A 23,080-nucleotide genomic window follows, 5' to 3' on the forward strand; every position below is an offset into this window, starting at 1 on the left:
AATATTTACAAATGTTATATCTTGTTGTTAGATTGTTCCCTTTATTATTACATAATGTGTTTGTCTCCTATTACAGTCTTTGACTTAAAGTCTATTTTGTCTTATATAAATATAGCTATCCTAGCTTTCTTTTGGATTCCATTTTTATCTAACATTCTTTCCCATCTCTTTACTTGCAGTCCTGTGTATCCTTAAAGCTGAAGAGAGTCTCTTGTAGGTGACATATAGTTGGGTCTTGTTTTTGTTTTAAATCCATTTAGCCATTCAATGTCTTTCGATTGGAGTATTTAGTCCATTTACATTTAAAGTAAGTATTGATAGATTGGACTTTTCGCCACTTTTAAACTTGTTTTCTGGCTGCTTTGTAATTCTTTTGTTTCTTTCTCCTTCTCTTGCTCTCTTCCTCTGTGATTTGATGATCTTCTGTAGTGTTATGCTCATATTCCCTTATGTTCTGTGTAACTACAATAGGCTTTTGCTTTGTGGTTACCATAAGGTTTACATAAAATAGCTTGTAACAGTTTATTTTAAGCTGATAACAACTTGAGTTCCACTGCTATGCTCTGTCCTTTTTCTTATTAGATTGTCTTTTTCTTTTCCTCTTCTTCTTTCTCCTCCTTTTCTTCTTAATCTTCTTTCATAAATTGTTTTATGAGCATTCTTTTTTTATTGTTCTTGCAAATTCTTCTGCTCTGTCATTGGTCTTTTAATTTTGTTTAGTGACCTTTTCACTGTATGAATATTTTAATGTAATCACATATGTTGTAGTCATTGTTAATTCTGCACCTGACCTTGATTTCTTAATTACAAAGGCATTCCCCAACCCAAGATTAGAAACACGAGCCCCTCTGTATATTTATAGTTCTATCTGATCAGATAACATGAGATGGGGAACACTAGATTTTGCTCTTATATAGAAAACCAGTGGTTTCAGCACATTTATTATGGTAAGACAAATTAGGGGAGGGGCCTAAGACTGAAGAATTTTCTTAATCTTTTAAAATTGACATGGACACATTTTGTTATACAGTTGATCCTTGAACAAGGTGGGGGTTAGGAGCACCAATCCCCTGCACAGTCAAAATCCACATATAATTTTGACTCCCCCAAAACTTAACTACTAATAGCCTAATATTGACTGGAGGCCTTACTGATAACATAAACAGTTGATTAAAACATATTTTGTATGTTACAAGTATTATATAAAGTAAGCTAGAGAGTAATAAACTAGAGAAAAGAAAATGTTAAGAAAATCATAAGGAAGACAAAATACACAGTACTGTACTATATTTATATATTTAAAATGCACATGTAAGTGGACCTACACAGTTCAGACCTGTATTGTTCAAGGGTCAACTATATACAATCAGCTAAAAGTATCATAAAATATGGTTCTACACAGTGTAATGTTGTAATACTGTAAGAAATATATATTTGGTCTTTGTCCCTGATTCCTGGCATAGAGCGTCTAATGTAATACAATAAATTAACATTTGGGTTTTGTCCCTGATTCCATAAACAGTCTAGAGAGCTAAAGGTGAAAGGAACATCTTTTGTTATAATATTTGGTTTTTGTCCCCAGTTCCTGAAATAGCTCTGGAATGATAAAGGTGAAAGGATCATCTTTTGTCATTCATAACAAGCCCCTTTCAACTACACTGGAGTTTATGTTAATGAGGTGACTTTTGGAAAGCCCTTAAGGATGGGGTCTGTTTGCCAGGGGAGCCAGCCATGTGATTAGGGGGTTGAAACTTTCAGCCCCATCCCCTGACCTTTGGAGAGGGGAGAGGAGCTGGAGGCTGAGTTAATCAATGATTTAATCAATCATACCTATGTTGTGAAGACTCCATACAAGCCCCAGGACTTGAAAGGATTTGGAGAGCTTCTGGGTTGGTGAATGCACAGAGGTGCTGGGAGGGTGATGCACCCAGGGAGGGCAAGGAAGCTCAGGCCCCCTCTCCCTTACCTTGCCTATGTATCTCTTCTATTTGGCTGCTTATCTCTTTTATTGCATTTTTTCATAATAAACTGGCAATGTAAATATCTTTCCCTGAGTTCCATGAGCTGATATAGCAAATTATTGAAGTTAAGGAAGGGAGAGGTTGTGGGAATCCCCAGTATGTAGCCAAGTCAGTCAGAAGTATAAGTGACACCCTGGGACTTGTGATTGGCATTTGAGGTGGGAACCAGTTTTATGGAATGATCCCTTAATCTGAGATCTGTGCTAACTCCTGGCAGTTAGTGTCAGAATTGAGTTAAATTGTAAGACACCCAGTCAGTATCTATTGAGACTTGAAGAACTGCTTGGTGTGTAAAACCTCATTCATTCAGTGTCAGAATTGGTGTGAGTAGAGGAAACAGAAGTCTCCTTTACAGAGGTAAAGTTTGCTTTACCTCTGTAAAGGAAACTGTTTTGAATGGTACAATATGAGAGTTTTTACTGCTTATAATCCTTTTATCTATGTTGAAAAAACTTCCTGAAATTGTAATAAATATTTTCCCCGTATTTATTCAGCATAGATTTCCTTAAGTTTAAAATGATTTTCGCATTAGATACAACTGAATTTTGATTCTATAATAACACTCTTCCTTGTGGAATAGTGGATAAGAAGAAAATTTTACAGTTTGTTCTAAGAATAATTGTTGATATTTCTCAGCATTTGAGATGTATTATTATTTTCATGAATTTAGATGATTTAGATTAAATTTGTAGTAGTACACTGCAATACAAAATGCAATCTAAACATAGTCATAGTTTTATTATAATTCTATCTGTACTACTTGTAACATACTCCTATTACAGTTATCAAAGATGAAGGTGACATGATAAATTTCTTCTTGCTTTGTTGCTGAGTCCAAAGCTGGTTTAAGTCTCATTTTTTTGATTATCTGGAAATCTGAAATAAATAAATTACAAGATTTAATTTTACATTGAGGCAGAAAGTAAAAACAGTCACTTGAAAGACATTTTGTTTTTTGTAATTTTCAGACATAGCTTAAAAGATGAAAAACACTTAACATTATGTGATATTTAAAAGTAAATCTGAGATTGTTTTTTAGATTGTGTTTCAGTATTATCAAGTACTAGATGAAATTATTCTTCTTGTGTTTGGAGAATCAGTTTATACTTAGACTCTTGCCTACTTTGTATGCAACAGAAACTTTTTACTTGATTTACCATACCTACTACGTTCTTCTTCCAAATTTTCTGGGACTTGATGTAAACTTTCTATTGTGGATTTTCTAGATTCTCCTACAGGAAAAAAGATGTAGAAATTTAATGGTTTATCACAAATGCAATTTACAGTTATGTTGAGCTTGAACCTGGGAATCCCTTTTCAGGGATATCTACCCTTATCATCTGTATGATAGAAGTCTATGTATCACTTATGTCACCAAGGCAGATTATATTGGTCAAAGATGGCCACAATATCTCCCACTTTGCATGTTCCTCAACAGTATGAGCTTGTCACTCCTCCACCCAGAGGTGGAATCTAATTCACCTTCTGTTGAAACTGTGCTAGGCTTAGGACTCTTGTAATCATTAGAATGTGGAGAGTGTGGCTACATGATTTCTGAGGTGAGGTCAGAAAAGGCTGTGCAGCTTCTTACTGGTTTTCTTGGGGTGCTTGTTTTGGAGAGAGCAAGTCACCATATAATAATCCCTACCACCCTGCCATCCTGGAGAGGTCACATAGAAGATGCTCCAGTTGACATTTCCAGCTGAGTCCAAAGTTCCAGCCATCCCTCTAAGGCTCCAGTCTGTGTGGGAAGCTGTCTTGGATCCTTCAAACTAGCCCATCTGTCAGCTGAGCACCACCACTGGGTGACCTCAACTGGTGTCTAGCCAAACCGTGCTTGAATTCCTAACCCACAGAATTCTTGTGATACATAAAATGGTAACAGGAACAGCCACCTTTTGGGGGATAAAATGATTTGTTAAAGCAATACTTGGAAGGAAAATTAATTTAGAGAGCAATATAAAGTGTCCAAATAATTAAATCAGATATGGGAAGTTTATACATATAAATAGGCATGTTAATTTTGTACTTAACTTTTGTATCTGTCCTTTAATTTTTGAGTTGAATCCACTGGGATTAATCTAATAATATGCTCTTTATTCTTGCTTATCACAGGCCTCGGTCTCCAGATCCCCCTTCATTTCCTGTATTTTATTTTCTATAAGGCTCTGTATTTCGTCCCCATCTCCTACCACAAGTCCTGAAACATTTCCACTGTACCCTTATTCCATTTTCCGAAATTCCCATTACTTTCTTGCTCTAACAGAAACGTGGCTGTCCTCAGAGGTAACTGCCAACCCAGCAGCCTTTTTTGTTTTTCTTTTTCTCAGTTTTGCTACCATTGGGCCTGGAGATTATACTCTACTGTTCCCTTTCAGGACACTCACTTTTTTTCCTTCCCTTCCTGAAACTCAGTCATCAGTTTATATAATCAACTATTGTGATTTACCTACAACTGGGATCATTCTCAGTTGATTTTATCATTGGCTCATTGTACCTTACTACTACTTTCTTAATTTAGCAATTTAAATTTACATGCAGAAGATTCTTCACCCTGGATCTCAATTCCTTGAGCTCTGTTCTTCTAGATCTTGTCCCACACCCTACAGCAACTATTGATTCCCATGGATATACTTAGACCTTGCCATTAGCAATAACTTCAAGCCCCGCTCAAATTCAGTTGCCAACATTCAACTACTTGACTTCTAGCTTTATCTTTCTAGATCACTCCTTCTAGTACCCCAACATCAGCAATTCATCTACTTCCCTGGGACTTCCAGTCCTGCCACATTTTTATTGTTCCTCCCCATTTTGGTCCCTTCTCTCCCTTCTTTATTTAACTTAAATGCTATGGCCATTCTCCCCCTTGCATATAGCCTGACCTCATTACCCTTTTCCCACTTTGTCATACTCACTCGACAAAACTATAACCCTAGATAAATCCAACTGTCTCCTTATTCCTATCCTGTACTATATACCTCAATGTGACTGGAAAAAAAAAAATGTGTAACCAGGCCTCACTTTAAATTCATAGCCATAGACATTAGGTGGCCTTTTAATGCTTTCAGGCCATCCTATTAAACACTGCTGGTCCATTCATTCTTCTCCTCTCCTAGATGGCTATTCAGCTTTTTCTTCTATTTTTCCCAAAATTCTAACCCTGCCCATGGCTCATTGTTTTCAGCTGATGATGTATTTCTGGTTTCATGGAGGAAATAAAAGACAATAGGAAAAACTTCCACATGCTCTGTGTTAACAGTTACTTACCTACTTGTTTTTGTTCTATATGCTCTATCTTACCTATGTTCTCATCTAAGGCTAACCCCAGACTTCACCACTTCTTGCCCACACAAGACATGGCTCCAGTAATTCCTTCTGCCTCCCACTTATCAGAGTTGGTTTTTTCCCCCTCTTTATTAGATCTTCTTATCAGCAAATAAATATTTAGTTGAAACCACATGACTAAATTCTCACCAGTGAATGTAAACGAAGTAATATATACTGCTTTTGGGTCTGAGTGTTAGACACTGGGCATTTATTCCTCCTTAAATTTTCCCTTTTCCTCAATCTTGGACAATAGAGCCATTACCCCATGATTCAGTTTCTAACATGCAGATGATGACAACACCCTAGGCCAGTGGTTCTCAGCTGGCACCGATTTTGCCCCACAGGTGGCTTTTGGAAATCTGGAGACATTTGGTTGTCACAACTTGTAGGTGGAAATATTACTGGCATCCATGGGGTAGAGACCAGGGATGCTGCTACATACCCTACAACGACCATGACAACCATACCCCAGCCCCCTCACCAACAAGAAAATCATCCAGCTCAAAATTTCAATAGTGCAAGATTGAGAAACCCTGCTCCAGGGGATGGTGGAGCAACAGAATGGAAGATCATGGTCCCCTAAATGCCTGTGGAACTACCTTGTGTATGTAGACTGCTCACTTCAAGGTTAAGGAAGAAACAAATTTGTATATTCTTAAGCTACTGTACCTTGGGGACTCTTTGTAATGGGAGCTTAGCCTTTACCTTAACTAACACCATTCTTTTAGGTAAGGAACTACCTTGGATTTCTCAGTTTAGTATTTGTCATTGTATGACAATATATAGAACATCTTAACATCCTAATACCAATTTTGTACTATCTAATGTCTTAAACTCAGCATTCCCTTTGGTTTGGCAGGATGTAACAATATCTTTTAAGCTGGGGAAATCTTTTCTGGATTTTCCAAGTTTAAAATTATGCCTGGTTTGTCTCAAATAACCGTTTTGCATTCATTCCCCAGATGTTGAGGAAAGATGATTTTTATTGGGAATATTTCCCAAGTAGATTCTTTGAGAATAGCTTATCTTTAGCTATTCTTTTACTCAACTTAGGCTACAATTGCTGGTTTAAATAAAAGACATTCACACGCTCTCTGTGCTAGGAAGCCTTAGCAGTGATTAATTTATATAGGGGAACACCTGAACTCATCATTCAGGTGTTCTGATACTTCTATTCATTTGCAACAAGATGAAACAGGATTGTTTGTTCTTGGTTACATTGTTGCAAAAGCACTCATTTTGATTCCTAACCTAGGTTTTGCACTGTGGGTTTGACTTAGAATATGATTTGTGATGTTTGATCTGTAGGACTTCAAGGAAGCTGGAAAATTAGGACCATTACCACTCCAACAAGGAGACCAGAACCAATACAAAGTGGAGAGTATGATATTTGCTTATACTGTCTACCATTTCAGTAGAAACAGGCACTTCTCTGTTGCTAATAGTAGACTCTCAAATGCTAGATTCCCTCAGGTGGGCAACAACAGGATCTTATTTATACCACCACTTAGCCTATACTGTACCAAAGAGCAATAGAATAAGACAGCAAATGCTGAATTGCAATCAATCTAACATCCCACCCCTTCCCTTGAAAACAATGGCATATAATTCTCATATAATACAGTGCTTTATGCAAATGTAATTTTTAAAATGCTATTGGTAGAGGAATGTGAATTAAAATGGAGGAAACACTGACTAGTAGTTTTGAGAATGAGAAGGTAAATGAGTTTTTATAATTTTGGCATGCAAAACATTTTTAGTGGCCTTATGCTAGAAAAGGGTAAATAATAACTCATACATAAAGGTTGTGTCAGAGTTTATAGACTAGACCCCTCGTAATGGATTCAACCTTTCCACAACAAATCAGAAGTATTGTTGTCTGCTCACATGAATATACAGTAGTCATTACCTTAAATTTAAAACTCACTATAAGCAGCAAGCCCATAGAGCAAGATATGAAGGCTGTATTGTATCAGTGTGGTCTGCAGAGAATTTCTTCCTATGGTTTTTGCCTTGTTGAAATATATGTTGCAGTTCAAAGCTAAAGGGATTACTTCTGAATAGTCATCACAGAAGTTGATTATGTTCATATATCATATTTAGCTGGACCCTGCAGGCTATTATTACATTAGCTATGCTGGTCCTGCTATTGTCAAAAATTTGATCATCTAATGTTAAAAGATTGTGCTTTCTGTTGACCTTATCAAAATGACTCAAAAGGTTTTGTTAAAAAATAAAACTCAGATTGTGTTTTATGGAAGTGATTAAGAATAAATACTATGTATAAAAATGCTCATATCTTATGGGTGATCTTAGCATTATACCATTATTAATGATAAAATTATATTTTGCTTTAGTATTTCAGCATACTTTACCTAAAATCATAGGTTTAACTTTAGTAGAAATAGTTCTTTCTTATTGATAGTAGAGAGTGTCAGAAACTGATTTCTGAAAAAAAATCTGTGTCTCCCTCCCTCCCTGTATTCAAATCATATAAAATTAAAACCATGGAAGTAAGCTCAGTATAGCAGTATTTATACAATAGTACATTTACAATGGCCTAGTTACAACATGGTTTTATAAGACAACAGTACTGAGGAGAGAAGTGTTTTGTTTGGAGGAAATATGTAGAGAAATGGAAAGTCTGTCATTCACACTTGATAGAAAATCACTTCAAGGGGCACCTGGGTGGCTCAGTCGGTTGAGCATCCAACTCTTGATTTCAGCTCAGGTCATGATCTCAGGGTCTTGAGATCGAGCCCCACATTGGGCTCCACACTGGGCATGGAACTTGCTTAACATTCTCTCTCTCCCTCTCCCTCTGCCTCACTCCTCTGGCTTGCATAAGCACATTCTCTCTCTCTCAAAAAAAGAAAAAAGAAAATCACTTCAAATAATATATATATATATGTATGTATTTTAGATTTTATTTGTCAGAGAGAGAGAAAGAGAGAGCGCACAAGCAGAGGGAGGAGCAGGTTCCCCGCTGAGCAAGGAACCTGACATGGGGCTCGATCCCAGGACCCTGGGATCATGACCTGAGCCCAAGGCAGATGCTTAACTGACTTAGGCGCACCTCAAATAATATTTTAACTATTTATTCTTTGAACAACGGTTGTGTAGTTTCACTTATTTACTCATAACAGTTGAAAAATTTTAAAGAAATGAGCTAAATATATATTCTTATAAACCCTGAATCCCATTACCAATATAAGACATATTTCGATAAGCTTTACTTTTTTTTTTTTTAAGATTTTTATTTATTTATCTGACAGATAGAGAGACAGCGAGAGAGGAAACACAAGCAGGAGGAGTGGGAGAGGGAGAAGCAGGCTTCCCGCTGAGCAGGGAGCCTGATGCGGGGCTCGATCCCATGACCCTGGGATCATGACCCGAGCCGAAGGCAGACACTTAACGACTGAGCCACCCAGGCGCCCGGATAAGCTTGACTTTTAACCTAAGTTATTATGAATTATTTACAGATTAAGTAAGCAAATGAAAGTGTTTCCTTTACGAATATATTGAGAGGTATGGCTTTATGATTTAAAATGCTCCATATAAAATTTTCATTAGAATCACATTACAAAAGCTGTCTTTGGGGAACAAAGGATTTTGAAGCTATCTCAATGAACTGCTAGTTTTTGAAATATGTTCCCAGAAATGGGGAGGGACTGGCATAGAGTCATGTCTCCTTTTTGGCATGGTCTTCCTTGTAACTGATGGTGTGTAAAATGGCTGGTCAGGGATACAGCCTGTAGTCCTAGAGCACAGCCAGACATTAATTTCAGCCTCATTAGCATTGTTCTCTAATCAACTGAAGTTTTCAGCAAGTGGAAGTTTCCTAATATTTCTTGTACTTGCTTGCCTTTAGCCACCCCAGTTGATACAATAGAGAAGGAGAGGGTATCTGTCAGGGGGAAACAGATGGCATGTTCAACTGGGATTTTGAAAAGACTTTAATGAAGGGACTACTGGGAGCTGAGGGCAGGACTAAGGAACTGACAAGGGATGCTGAGGCACCCAGTGCCTCACACACAACAGAGGGACGCCATGCCATTATCTTCCCTGGGGTTGAAAGGCAAAGGGGAAGAGGATGTTGTTATTGCACCCTGAGTAAGAAATGGAGATTTAGAAAAGGGGTCTTCCCATAGAAACTACAAGCAGCAGCTGTAGAGCGTCATAGCTGTCAAGACTGTGCTGAAGTCAGGGACAGAGGAATCCCTGACCTCTCCACCTTCCTAACCTCTGATCTCCTTCTAACCTCTGATGCCCTTTGGATAAATCCAAGCCAGGAAGCCAGAGGTAAATGAACCTGTGACATGCAGTCTGAAGTCAGTTTTCTGGGACACAGAACAGACAAAGTGGGAGAATGGATCTTGGGGTGTGTGTGTGAAAGAACACATCTCAGTTTTTGACCTTTAAGAGAATATGCCCAGAGGTGCCTGGGTGGCTCAGTTGGTTAAGTGTCTGCCTTCGGCTCAGGTCATGATCTCAGGGTCCCGGGCTCCTGTTGGGCTTCCTGCTCAGCGGGGAGTCTGCTTGTCACTCTGCCCCCCTCCTGCTTATGTTCTCTATCTCAAATAAATAAATAAATAAAATATTTAAAAAATTAGTTAGTGAAACTGAAGACAGAGTAGTAGAAACTACCCAAAATAAAACAAAGAAAGGCAAAGAATGAAAAGATAAGTAGAATATCATTGAGTTGTAAGACTGCTTCAGGGAGTCTATTCTTATAAATGTTATTGGAGTTCTGGAAGGAGATGGGTAGAAAAATATTTTAAGAAATTATGGTTGAAAATTTTTCTAAACTTGAACACCACAAACCCATAGATCTAAGAAGTTCAACAAACTCTAAGCTCAAAAAACTATAGAGTACTAAAAGAAAAATAACCCATCAAGTCCAGAATTCTATACCTAATAAAAATATGTTTCAACAATGAAGACAAAATGAAGACTTCTAAGACAAGCTGAAGCAATTCCTCAATTGTGCAAATTGCACTGTAGGAAATGATAAAGTCCTTGAGCAGAAGGAAAATGACACCAGATGGAAATTTGGGTCTATGCTAAGTAATGAAGAGTTAGAAATGGCAAGGAAATGGGCATTGAAGATTTTTAAAAATTATTAATTCCTTCAAATGATATTTGACTGAATAAAAATAATAACAATATATTGTGGGATTTACAATATATATAAAAGTACAATATATGTAAAAGTATAATGTATGACAATAGTAAAAAAATAGAAACAAAAGTATGTTATTATAAGGTTCTTATACTATGTGTTAAATGATATACTGTCACCGGAAGGTCTGATGAAGATGTGAGCTGGTCGTTACTATTTTTTTTTTTTCTGGTTGTGGATTTTTTAAATTGTTCTAATATATACAAAATAAAAATTTTTCATTTAAACCATTTTTAAGTGTGTAATTCAGTGGCATTAAATACATTCACAATGTTGTGAAACCATTACCATTATCCATTTCAAGAATATTTCAACATCCCTAACATAAATTCAGTATCTATTAAACAATTCCCCAACCTCCCCACCCTGCAGATCTTGGTAACCTCTGTTCTACTTTCTGTATATAAATTTGCCTATTCTCAGTACCTCATATAAGTGGAATCAGACAGTGTTTGTCCTTTTTTGGTCTGGCTTATTTTACTTAACATAATGTTCTAAAGATTCATTCATGTTGTAACCTGTATCAGAATCTCATTCTTTTTTTAAGGATGAATAATATGTCATTATATGTATATACTGTATTTTGTTTGTTCTGTTGATGAACATTAGGTTGTTTACAACTTTTGACTATTGTCAATAATGCTATGAACATTGGCATACAAGTATGTGTTTAAGTCCTTGCTTTTAATTTATTTGGCTATATACCTAGAAGTGGAATTTCTGGATCATATGGTAATTCTATGTTTAACTTTTTGAGGAACTACCAAACTGCTTTCACAGGATCTGCACTATTTTTACATATCAACAAACAATGCACAAGAATTCTAATTTCTCCAGGTCCTTGACAACATTTGTTATTTTCTATTATTTTGATAAGTCATCCTAATGAGTGTGAAGTGATGACTCATTTTGATTTTGATTTGCATTTCTCTAATAAGTGGTGATGTGGAACATCTTTTCATGAGCCATTGGCCATCTGCATATCTTCTTTTGTGAAATGTCTACTGAAGTCCTTTGCCCAATTTTTAATTGGGCTGTTTGTTTTTATTGATTTATTTTTTATATATTCTGGATATTCAACCTTTATCAGATATATGATTTGCAGATATTTTCTCTGTATTTTTCACTTTTTGATAGTGTCCTTTGATGCACAAAAGTTTAAAATTTTGATGGATTCCAATTTATTGTTTCTTTTTTTTGTCTGTGCTCTTGGGTGTCAAAAACAAGAGATTATTGCCAAATCCAATGTTGTAAAGACTGCCCATTATGTTTTCTTCTAACAGATTTATAGTTTTAGCTCCTATCTTTGATCTAGTTTGTGTTAATTTTTGTATATACAGAAGGTGTATACAAAGGTAGGGGTCCAAGGTGTATACAAAGGTAGGGGTCCAATTCCATTCTTTTCTTTTGCATGTGGACATCTAATTTCCCCAGCCCCATATGTTGAAAAGACTATTCTTTCCCCATTGAATGGTTTTTGTACTCTTGTCCCAAATCAATTTGCCATATACATATGAGGGTTTATTTCTGATTTGTCAGTTCTATCCCATTAGTTTATGTGTCTGACCTTTATGCCAGTACCATCCTGTTTTGATTACTGTAGCTTCAAAGTCAATTTTGAAATAAGGAAGTGTAAATCCTCCAACTTTGTTCTTCTTTTTCAAGATTATTTTGGCTATTCAGGGTCCCTTTCAATTTAATATGAACTTGAAGATTGCTTTTTCCATTTCTGCAGAAAGCCTGTTGGAATTTGATAGGGATTGCACAGAATTTGTAGATCACTCTAGGTAGTACTGCCATGTTAATATTAAGTCTTCCAATCTATGAACTTAGCATGTGTTTCCATTTATTTATGTCTTTTTAAATTTCTTTCATCAATATTTTACAGTTTTCAGTGTATAAGTGTTTCATTTCCTTGTTAAATTTGTTCCTAGGTATTTTATTCTTTTGGATGCTATTGTAAATGGAATTTTTTCTTAATTTCCTCTCAGATTTTTCATTGCTGGTTTCTAGAAACAAAGCAGTATTTATGTGTCGATCTTGGAAGCCTGCAACTTTGCCACATTTGTTTACTAGTTGTAGTTGTTTTTTGGTTTGTTAAAAAATTCTCTGGGATTTTCTATATTTAGAATCATGTCATCTGCAAGTAGGGATAGTTTTGCTTTTTCCTTTCCAATTTAGATATCTTTTTCTTGCCTAATTACTCTGGCTAGAAATTCCAGTCTCATCCCACTTTTACATATCTTGATCAGATTTCAAAGTCCTGTAAGAAAAGATCCAATTTGCCTTATTGAGATTATGTGCCCATCCCCTGGCAAATCCAAAAAATACTGCCAGGACCAATGTCAAGGAGCTTACCATCTATGTTTTCTTCTAGGAGTTTTATGGTTTCTGGTCTTACATTCAAGTCTTTAACCCATTTTGAGTTAATTTTTGTATGGTGTAAGATAGTGGTCCAGTTTCTTTCTTTTGCATGTGGCTGTCCAGTTTTCCCAACACGGTTTATTGAAGAGACAGTTCTTTCCCCATTGTATATCCTTGTCTCCTTTCCAATGAATTAATTGACTATGTATACATAGGTTTATTTTGGGGTTCTCCATTCTATTTCATTGTTCTATGTGTGTGTTTTAATGCCAATACCATATTGTTTTGTTATAGATTTGTAGTATAGTTTGAAATCAGGAAGCCTGATACCTCCAGCTTTGTTCTTTTTTTTTTTTTTTTAAAGATTTTATTTATTTGAGAGAGAGAGAGAGACTGAGCAAGAGGGCACAGACGGGGTGGGGAAGGGGCAAAGGGAGAGGAAGAAGCAGACTTCCTGCTGAGCAGGAAGCCTGATGTGGGGCTTGATCCCAGGACCCTGCCATCATGACCTGAGCCAAAGGCAGACACTTAACCAACTGAGCCACCCAGGTTCCTGGCTTTGTTCTTTCTGAAGTTTGCTTTGGCTATTTGGGGTCTTTGTAGTTCTATATAAATTTTGTAATTATTTTTTATAGTTCTATGAAAAATGCCATAGAGATTGTATTGAATTTGTAGAATTTTTTGGGCAGTATGGACATTTTAGGAATATTTATTCTTCCAATCTATAAGCAAAGAATATCTTTCCATTTATGTTTCCTTCAATTTCTTTTATCAGTGTTTTATAGTTTTAAGTGTACAGTCTTTCATTTTCTTGGTTAAATCTATTCCTAGGTATTTTATTCTTTTTGATGCCATTGTAAATGGGATTGTTTTTTTAAAATTTAGTTTTCTGATAGTTCATTATTAGGGTATAGAAATATAACTGAATTCTATATATTGATTTTTATGTCCTAAACTTTACTGAATTCATTTATAGTTCTAACAGTTTTTTGGCAGAGTCTTTAGAGTTATCTGTATACAGAATCATGTCATTTGAAAATAGTGACAGTTTTACTTCTGCCTTTACATTTATTTCTTTTTCTTTCCTACTGGTGTGTTTGAGGCTTCTAGTACTATGTTGAATAAGAATGGAGAGAGTGGGTATCTTTGCCCTGTTCTGATACAGAGGAAAAGATTTCAGCTTTTCACCATTGAGTATGGTGCTTGCTGTGGGTTTGTCATATATAGCCTTTATTATGTTGAAATATGTTCCTCTTATACCCATTTTGTTGAGTTTTTATCATAAATGGATGTTGAATTTGGCACATATTTTTTCTGCATCTCTTGAGATGATCATATAAGTTTTATCCTTCCTGTTGTTAATGTGCTATATCACAATGATTGATAAGCAGATGTTGAACCATCCCTGCACTCCTAGAATAAATCCCAATTGTTCATGGCGTATAATCCTTTTAATATATTGTTGAATTTGGTTTGCTAATATTTTGTTGAGGATTTTTGCATCTATGTTCATCAGACATACTGGCCTATAATTTTCCTTGTAGTGTCCTTGTCTGGTTTTGGTATCAAGGTAATGCTGGCCTCATAAAATGAGTTTGAAAGTGTTTCCTCCTCTTCAGTTTTTTGGGAGAGCTTGAGAAGGATAAGTATTATATCTTCAAATGTTTGGTAGAATTCATTAGTGAATCTGTCTGCTCTTGGACTTTTGTTTGTTAGGTTTTTGATTACTGATTCAATGTCTTTACTAGTAATTTGTCAATTCAGATTTTCTATTTCTTCATGATTCAGTATTGGCAGGTTGTATGTTTTATAGCAATTTATCCATTTCCTCTATGTTGTCCAGTTTGTTGTCATATAATTATTCATAGTTGTCCCTTATGATCTTTTGTATTTCTGTGGTATCAGTTATAACTTCTCCTCTTTCATTCCTGAATTTATTTGAGCCTTCTTTTTTTCTTAGTGAGTCTAGCTAAAGGTTTGTCAATTTTGTTTATCTTTTCAAAGAAGCACCTTTTAGTTTCATTGATCTTTTATATATTTTTTAAGTTTCTATTTCATTTATTTCTGTTCTGATCTTTATTATTTCTTACCTTCTACTAACTTTGGGCTTTGTTCTTTTTTTTCCTAGTTCCTTTAAGTGTAAAGTATAATATTTTCCCCAGATATTTCTGGGTTTTTTTTTTTAAGGTAGGCCTGTATTGATATGAACTTCCCTGTTAGAACTGCTTTTGCCAAATCTCATAAATTTTGGGTTGCTGTGTTTCCATTTTCATTTGTCTCAAGGTATCTTTTTGATTTCCCTCTTGGTTTCTTTGTTGACCCACTGATTGTGCAGTGGTATGTTATTTAATGTCCACATATTTGTGATTTTTCCAGTTTTCTTTTGTAACTGATTTCTAGTTTCATACCACTGTGGTCAGAAAGATGCTTGATAGGATTTCAATTTTCTTAAATTTATTGAGACTTTTTGTTTCGTGGACTATCCTGAGGAATGTTCCATGTATGCCTGTGAAGAATGTGTATTCTGCTGCTTTTAGATAGATGTTCTGTATATATATATTAAGTCTATTTGGTCTAATGTGTCACTTAAGGCTTATGTTTCGTTATTGATTTTCTGTCTGGTTGACCTATCCACTGATGTAAGTGGGGTATTAAAGTCCCTTACTATTATTGTATTGTTGTAAGTTTCTTCCCTAGGTCTCTTAATATTTGCTTTATATATTTAGGTACTCCTATGTTGGATGTGTAAATATTTTCAAATGTTATATCCTCTTGTTGGATTGATCCTTTCATCATTATGTAATCCCCTTCTTTGTCTTTTGTTACAGTTTTTGTTTTAAAGTTTATTCTGTCTGATGTAAGTATAGATACCCCAGCTTTCTTTTCATTTCCATTTGCATGGAAACTCTTTTCCATCCCTTCACTTTCTCTCTGTGTGTCTTATAGGCTGAAGTGAGTGTCTTATAGGCAGCAAATAGATAGTTTTGTTTTTTAACCGTTCAGCCACTCTATATCTTTTGGTTAGATGGTGTAGTCCATTTACATTTAAAGTAATTATTGATAGGTATGAACTGATTGCCATTTTGTTAATTTTTTTTCTGGATGTTTTTGTCATTCCTCTCTGTTCCTTTCTTCTCTTGTTCTTTCTTTGTGATTTGATGAATTTCTTTAGTTCAGATACCTTTCTCATTATTTCTTGGGTATCTATTTTAGGTATTTGCTTTGTGGTTATCATGAGATTCATATATAACAACCTCTCTTTCTAGAGCAGTCTATTTTAAGGTGTAGCAACTTAAATTTGAATGTATTCTAACAACTGTACATTCTTATCCTCCCCCTATTTTGTGTTTTTGACTTCATATTTTACATCTTTTATTTCATGTATCCTTTAACTATTATAATTATAGTTAATATTACTACTTTGTCTTTAACCTTCATACTAGCTTTACACATGTTTAACCCAGTATCCTTACTATATATTTACCTTTACCAGTGAGATTTTTACTTTTATATGCTTTCTTATTATGCCTTGGTGTCTTTTCTTTTCAATTTAAAGAAAACCCTTTGACATTTCTTGTAAGGCCTGTTTAGTGATGATGAACTCCTTTAGTTTTTGCCTACCTGGAAACCATTTTAGCTCTCCTTCAATTCTGAATGATAGACTTGCTGGGTAGAGTATTGTTGGTTGGAAGTTCTTTCCTTTTAACACTTTGAATACATCATGCCATTCCCTCCTGTCCTGAAGAGATATTGCTGAAAAATCAGCTTGACTAAGAGTCTTATGGAGATTCCCTTGTATGTACTAAGTTGTTTTTTTCTTGCTGATTTTATGATTCTCTCATCTTTAGCTTTTGACGTTTTAATTATAATGTTTCTTGGCATGGTTCTCTCTGTGCTTTCTGGACCTAGGTGTCTGGTTCTTTCCCCAGGTTAGGGAAGATTTCAGCAATTATTTCTTTAAGTAAGTTTTCTGCCTCTTTCTCTCTGTCTTCTCTTTCTGGGACCCCTATAATCCAAATGCTGTCCCATAGATTTCTTAAGCTATCTTTACTTTTTTAAGATTGTTTTTTTCTTTTTGTTGCTCTATTGGGTAAGTTCCACTGCCCTGTATTCTAGGTCACTAGGTCTCCTACTTCATCTAGTCTGCTGTTGAACCCTTCTAGTGTATTTTTCAGTTCAGTTATTGTATTTTTTAGTGTTGTGATTTCTGATTGGCATTTTCTTATATTTGCTGTCTTTGTTGAAGTTCACTGTATTCATCCATTCTTCTCCCAAGTTCAGTGAGCGTCTTTATGACCATTACTTTGAACTCTTTATCAGGTATATTATCTCTTTTTCATTAAGGTCTTTTTTTGAGGGTTTGTCTTGTCTTAGTTTGGAACATATTCCTCTGTCCTGATTTAGCTTGACTCCCTGTGCTGGTTTTTATGTATCTGGTGAAACAGCGACCTCTCCCAGTCTTGAAGGAGTATCCTGATATAGGAGGTAGATCTTATTACTTTGCCTTAATACTTGGTTATCTCTCACTCTCAAACCTTTGTGATTGTCCAAGTAGCCTAAATTATTCTTAATAGATCTCAGTTGTTGAGGTGTGTCAGGACTTGACAGTGTTCTGAAGGGAGTGTTCTCAGTTAACACCCAGATTCAGGCTGATTGGAAGGCAGATCCTCAGGCAGAAGCTTTTAAAGTATGCAAATATACACAGTACTGTAGGACTGCAATTATAGACCTTGCTGACTTCTACACCAGGATATCTGGAGGCATCCTCTGGGCAACAGTTACAAGAATCAGGGCTTCAGATGAGCAGAGAAGCTCCTTTCTGAGAGGTACCAGCTAGCTGTGGTGAGGCCAAGGGAGATGGTGTCTCCCTGATTGTGTTTCCTAAGAGCACCTCTGTAGCCTTTAAATTTGTGGTAAGCCTGAAGTCTGTCCCTCAAGTTGAAGCTCCAAAAAAATTAAGTGGGCCTTTCTCATGAGCAGACTGGGGATGTGTTTCAGTCTGTGGTCTGTGAAATGCCTGGGGGTGGTATCCTGCCTAGAACTGTCTTTTTGATTGTTACAGTTCTGTGGGGTCCAGAAGTGCAAGTCTCTCTGGCAATAAGAGCCAGGCAATAGGAATATGTCCCCTATGTGGACTATACTTGTCCACTGGCTTTAGCTTGGCTGCAGGAGAGTATTGTTGGTGGGGAATGCCTGTGGCTTCAGCGAAGCCTGAGATGAGCACTGGGGGGTGGGAGATACCTGTGGTTTTAGCAGTGCTGGAGAAGAGTGTTGAATGTAGGCATGCCCTCAGTTTTAGTGAGGTTGTGTCTTTTGTGTCTGCCTGCTCTAGCATGGTAGAGGGAGAATGCCAAAAATAGTGCTCTTAGTACCTCCATCCTTGAGGAAAAGCCCAACTACTTCCTGGTCCTCTGTCAGATCCTTTAAGACTAACAACTGAATCACTTTCACATCTAATCCAGTCACCTCTCAAACTGGATGAGTGAATCCACACATGAGCCCCTCAAAAAGAGTAGCTCAGATCCCTACAGTCCCCTGGGTTCCCTGGATAGAAGCCCAGTTGGTTTCCAAAGCCAGATATTTTGGAGGCTTCATATCTCTGGTGCAGGTACCAAGGGTTGGGGTGCCTGGTGTGGGGCACAAACCCCTCACTCTTCAGGGAGAGGCTCTGGGCCTTAAAGACCCCTCCCCATTGTGTGTTGCTGGGTAAGGATAGGTTTTTTGGTAAGACCATATCTTGGCCTCTCCTACCCATCTTGATGTGGCCCTTTTATTCCTTGTTGTGGAGGAAGCAGTTTAGTTAGTTTTCAGTTCTTTCTCAACAGGAATTATTCCATATGTAGTTGTATATTTGGTGTGTCCATAGGAGGAGATGAGTTCATGGTATTCCTATGCTGCCATCTTGGACCATCTCTCTACTTTTGCTTTGACATTTTAGTCTATACTTTTTATTTTAACTATTTTGGTTAAAAAGAGAAAAAATACCCAAGATTTAAAAAACATTCCTCAACTCTGAAAATGAGAAAATCTCTGTCTAAGCATTCATTTGAAAACCTATCCTTTTCATATATTTTTCTAAATTGAAGCTGAAGGACAAGTTAATGAATTAAAAGCAATAACCATTTCATTATCACTTCCAAAGTTTAATTTTTGTTGACCAAATTAGATGAAATATAATATATGTAGTAGGAACCTAAATGCTGATAGATGGATTTGCATTTTTTTTCCTGGTACTTTTGTAGAGATAAAAGAGTTTGGAAAATACACAAACTCCATGTTCTTCTAATGAACAGACTACTTCAGGACAGAGGATTATATAGGGGATGACATCTTTTTTTTTTTTTAAGATTTTATTTATTTATTTGACAGAGAGAGACACAGTGAGAGAGGGAACTCAAGCAGGGGGAGTGGGAGAGGGAGAAGCAGGCTTCCTGCTGAGCAGGGAGCCCGATGTGGGGCTCGATCCCAGGACCCTGGGATCATGCCCTTAGCTGAAGGCAGATGCTTAATGACTGAGCCACCCAGGCACTCCAGGGATGACATCTTTAATGACTAATCTAGAGATGTAAAAATTAATGTTTTTGCACAAATTGAATTTTAAAATGTATGCTGAGATTGTCAAACGTAACGCAGGTATCCAATATCCAGTCCAAATATAGTTAGATGAGTAAATATGTACCTTATCAGCAGCAAGGTAGTTCCTAGAAATAAATCTTCCTTGAAAAACAAAACCAATTCCTCCACCAAAACCATATTAAATCCTTATAGATCTCAGATGAGGTAGTCTTCCTTTTTAATTTTTGTAAAAGTGAATGGATTTAAAATAATGACAAAGAAAAAAAATTAAAATAATATCATTTTGCAGGTTATTTATATGTTTCTAGTCTCTCAGTGTGTTCTCCAAGCCAGCAGTATCAGAATTACCAGGAGTTTATTAGAAATGCAGAATCCCAGGCTCAGTATAAGTAGTGGTAGCTGCTTGTCTTTAGTTCAGTAGCAGCATCCAGATCATAAGTAAAAATTAGATTTGTTTCCATGGATTCAGAATGTATTTTGTACTAGGTAATGGGATAAGGTCTTTTTAAAACCTCCAGACCACTCTATGTTCCAGGTATTATTATCCCTGGTGTATAGATAAGGAAACCAAAGATTGAAGAAGATTGCTCAATATCATACAACTGATAACTGAGTGAGTGGAGAGTCACACTCAGGTCAGTTTAGATCCAAAGTGCATGCTCATAACTTCTGCATTCACTCTCACTCCAGTGAATTCAGAAGGAACTTATAACAAAAAAGCCTCTTATGCATCTGTTTTGTGTCAGGCCTGCAGAGGTTGATTTACTCGACTTTGTGCAGAACCACTATGGAAAGCCTACTTATTTTTTAATCGTTGTCTGTCTATTCAATTTCTTGACTTCTAGAGACTGTTTCTAATGCTGCAGTTAAAAAAAACTGCCACATGCCCCAGGGATCTCCTTGCAGACCACTAATCCAACACCTAGGCCAGGACAGCTGAGCTTGGACTAGGGAGAAACCTAATCCAGGGTTTCCATCACATGAGTTGTTGCCTTTTTTTCATTATGCTTTGACTTGACCCCTAATGGATTCAGCTTCATAAAGTCAGAAAAAGAGGGAAAGAAAGCAATTTATTCATGTTTTCACTGGAGCTCACTGCAGACATAAAATTTCTCTAAAAATGCAAATCATTTGGTACAACACAAGTGAAACTCAGTAGCTAAAGCTCTTAGAGGAGAGCGCTTTCCCAGGGCTAATGTTTTTATGCCCAGTGATTGAATAAATCGATCCATTTATTACAACATCTTTGCTTAAGTTTTTTATTCCTGGGTGAATGTGTCTAAGGGTACTGGAGGACTTTTCTTTATCACTAAGAAAATTGATTACACTTGTTAATTTGGCTTTTAATCTTAGATATATCAAAATAAATACCATAAACAAGTGTAGAAGAAATCAATGTAGATCTGTTTGATATCAGATTGATCAAAGGAGGATTTAGTAAGCCTCTAAGATGTAAAGACTAATGTACAAACTAAGCCCTTACTTATGTAATATGACTTTAGACAAGCTCAGTATCTGAAAGAAACTATTTCTGAAAACAGAAATGGTGTGCTTTTGTTGCATTAAAGAAAAATCCCCAGAAGGCCTACCTATCCAAGGTATTTAATGTGAACATTTGTTTTTAAAAGATTTCTTGTCTTTTGTCCAGCCATTCTTGTTAATTCAGGGGGCACCATATCACAGATTTTTTTTTATGTTACATAAAGCAATAATTACACTTAACAAGTGTAAGGTTGGTCATAAAAAATAGATAAAACACACTCTTAAAAGCTCAGATATCACAAGGAAAGGCGATCCATCATTCTTTTCGCAGGAGGTGAGGACAATGAGAAGTAAAAATATTACACAAAGACCCCTATAATGCTACATAGACCAGCTCTGGGCCACTATGATGTGTTTTGTAGAACCCCAACTAGCAAACCAATTGCTCCAGGGATACTCTTTTGATTAAACGTATTTTTTATTTCACTTGTATAGTAACGAGTGAGACAGAGATTCATGCTACTCCATTCTTAGAATGATACAAATTTTAAACTGCTTTACCAGTAGTGAGTATAGTTTATGATGAACATGCACTGTATCTTTCAACTAGTAAACTCAATTAATTTGTCATTCATTCAACAGAAATTCATTGAGCACCCACCAAATGAGAAACACATTTGTGGGATAGCTGCTGGTGGACAGTTTGCCGCAGTGTTCACCTAATGTGATGAATTCAGAATACCTGGCCAAAGGGGCAGCATGGAGCTCAAGTGCAATCATGGCATTAATTCTCTGGAATAGTGCCTGATCTTCAGAGAAGAAATGAGAATTTTATGTACAATTTCTCAAAGCAATTAATTTAGGATAGTCTAGTAGGGGGCACAGAGTTTCAAAATAAATAAGAAGACAATAACAGAATACATATAAATGCATTTAAATGCTTGTCTCTGCAATAATAAGCCTGCTGGGTTTTCCATGGTGGGACACAGATTCTTCCATAGCTTGATTGGTTGGTCAAAAATTTGAAAAACAGACAATCTCTGTGTTAGAGCATGCCCCTTCAACGTGTGTACATTATATAACTGTGCATATATTTTGACTTAGAGATAATCAGAAGTCATTTTTGTAAAACTTTTTGTGGTTTGAATTTAGGTATAGAATCACCATTTCTTTGCGGTCTTAAAGTTATAGACTTTTCTCTTTTGAAAAGTATTATGTTCATCCCTGTACCTGCAGTATCTTGCATGATGTCTTAGAGACAGTACACGCTTAATGTTTCTGAATTTCTGAATGAATGTTTGTAGCTTATGATTTACTTTTGAAAATATGACATGATAAAATATTGCTTGGCCCATAGTGGATAACTAGTAAATGTCTGTTGAAAGAAAGACAGAATGCATGAATATGTCTGTTCTTAAAAGTTAGCTGAGAACACAAAAGATATATAATTAAGACAAAGCTATTGGTTTGAAGTGCCAGATAATTAAAAAAAATTATTCAGCAAGATCTATGGACAACTCTTTAATGAGTACATAATAAATAGTCCGTTTTTAAGAACTGGTTTTCCTCTTGAATGTACTATGTACTCATCTTGCCAGTAAAGTAGCAAAAGTTTAAACTTTAGTCACAATTTCTGAAGTACTTCAGAGAAGAAATGAGATTTTTATGCACAATTGCTTAAAATAATTTAAAACGATTAAGTTTAAAGAAATACTTATTTAATTTTTCCTTACTGTCTTAATGAAAGAAGGTTTCAGCTACACAAATTGTATTAATTTTCATGGATTCAGTATTTTAAGGAGCAAAGAGACTATTGAGTCTACTTTCCTCATTTCAGTTATGGTACTATAGTATGCATGGTTACAGAGGGGAGAAGAGAGAAAAAATAGCAGAATTGGAGGACTGTTTATCTCTACAACACAAATAATCTCTGCTGTTCAAGTATATCTTCTTTGGCTCTTCACTGTGGTTAAGAAAAAATAAAGGTACTATGTCTTAAAACCAGACATATTTTATGTGGAAAGATACTACTTAACTTATGCTTTAATGAATGGGAAGATATGAAAAATAATAATACATATTCAGATAATAAAAGTTACTGGAAAAAGACTACTTTTTTATGGCTAAT

General features: G+C 36.0%; 1 protein-coding gene across 1 annotated transcript in view; it reads right to left on the bottom strand.

Annotated features, from left to right (window-relative positions):
• Positions 1–2,791: 2,791 nt before the first annotated feature.
• The window catches only part of TTC29 (tetratricopeptide repeat domain 29), a 240,207-nt gene continuing 219,918 nt past the window's right edge, over positions 2,792–23,080 (bottom strand). Inside the window, exons 11-12 of the mRNA XM_064583312.1 lie at positions 3,184–3,253; positions 2,792–2,897 (exon numbers count right to left, since the gene is read on the bottom strand). Of these exons, the coding sequence (XP_064439382.1) occupies positions 2,867–2,897; positions 3,184–3,253 (101 nt within the window). The 3' untranslated portion in view covers positions 2,792–2,866. The remainder of the gene's footprint in view (positions 2,898–3,183; positions 3,254–23,080) is intronic.

This window comes from Mirounga angustirostris, unplaced genomic scaffold (assembly GCF_029215605.1).
Source record: "Mirounga angustirostris isolate CCGP_5_RB_7025 unplaced genomic scaffold, mMirAng1.0.hap1 SCAF_2, whole genome shotgun sequence".
NCBI lineage: Eukaryota > Metazoa > Chordata > Mammalia > Carnivora > Phocidae > Mirounga > Mirounga angustirostris.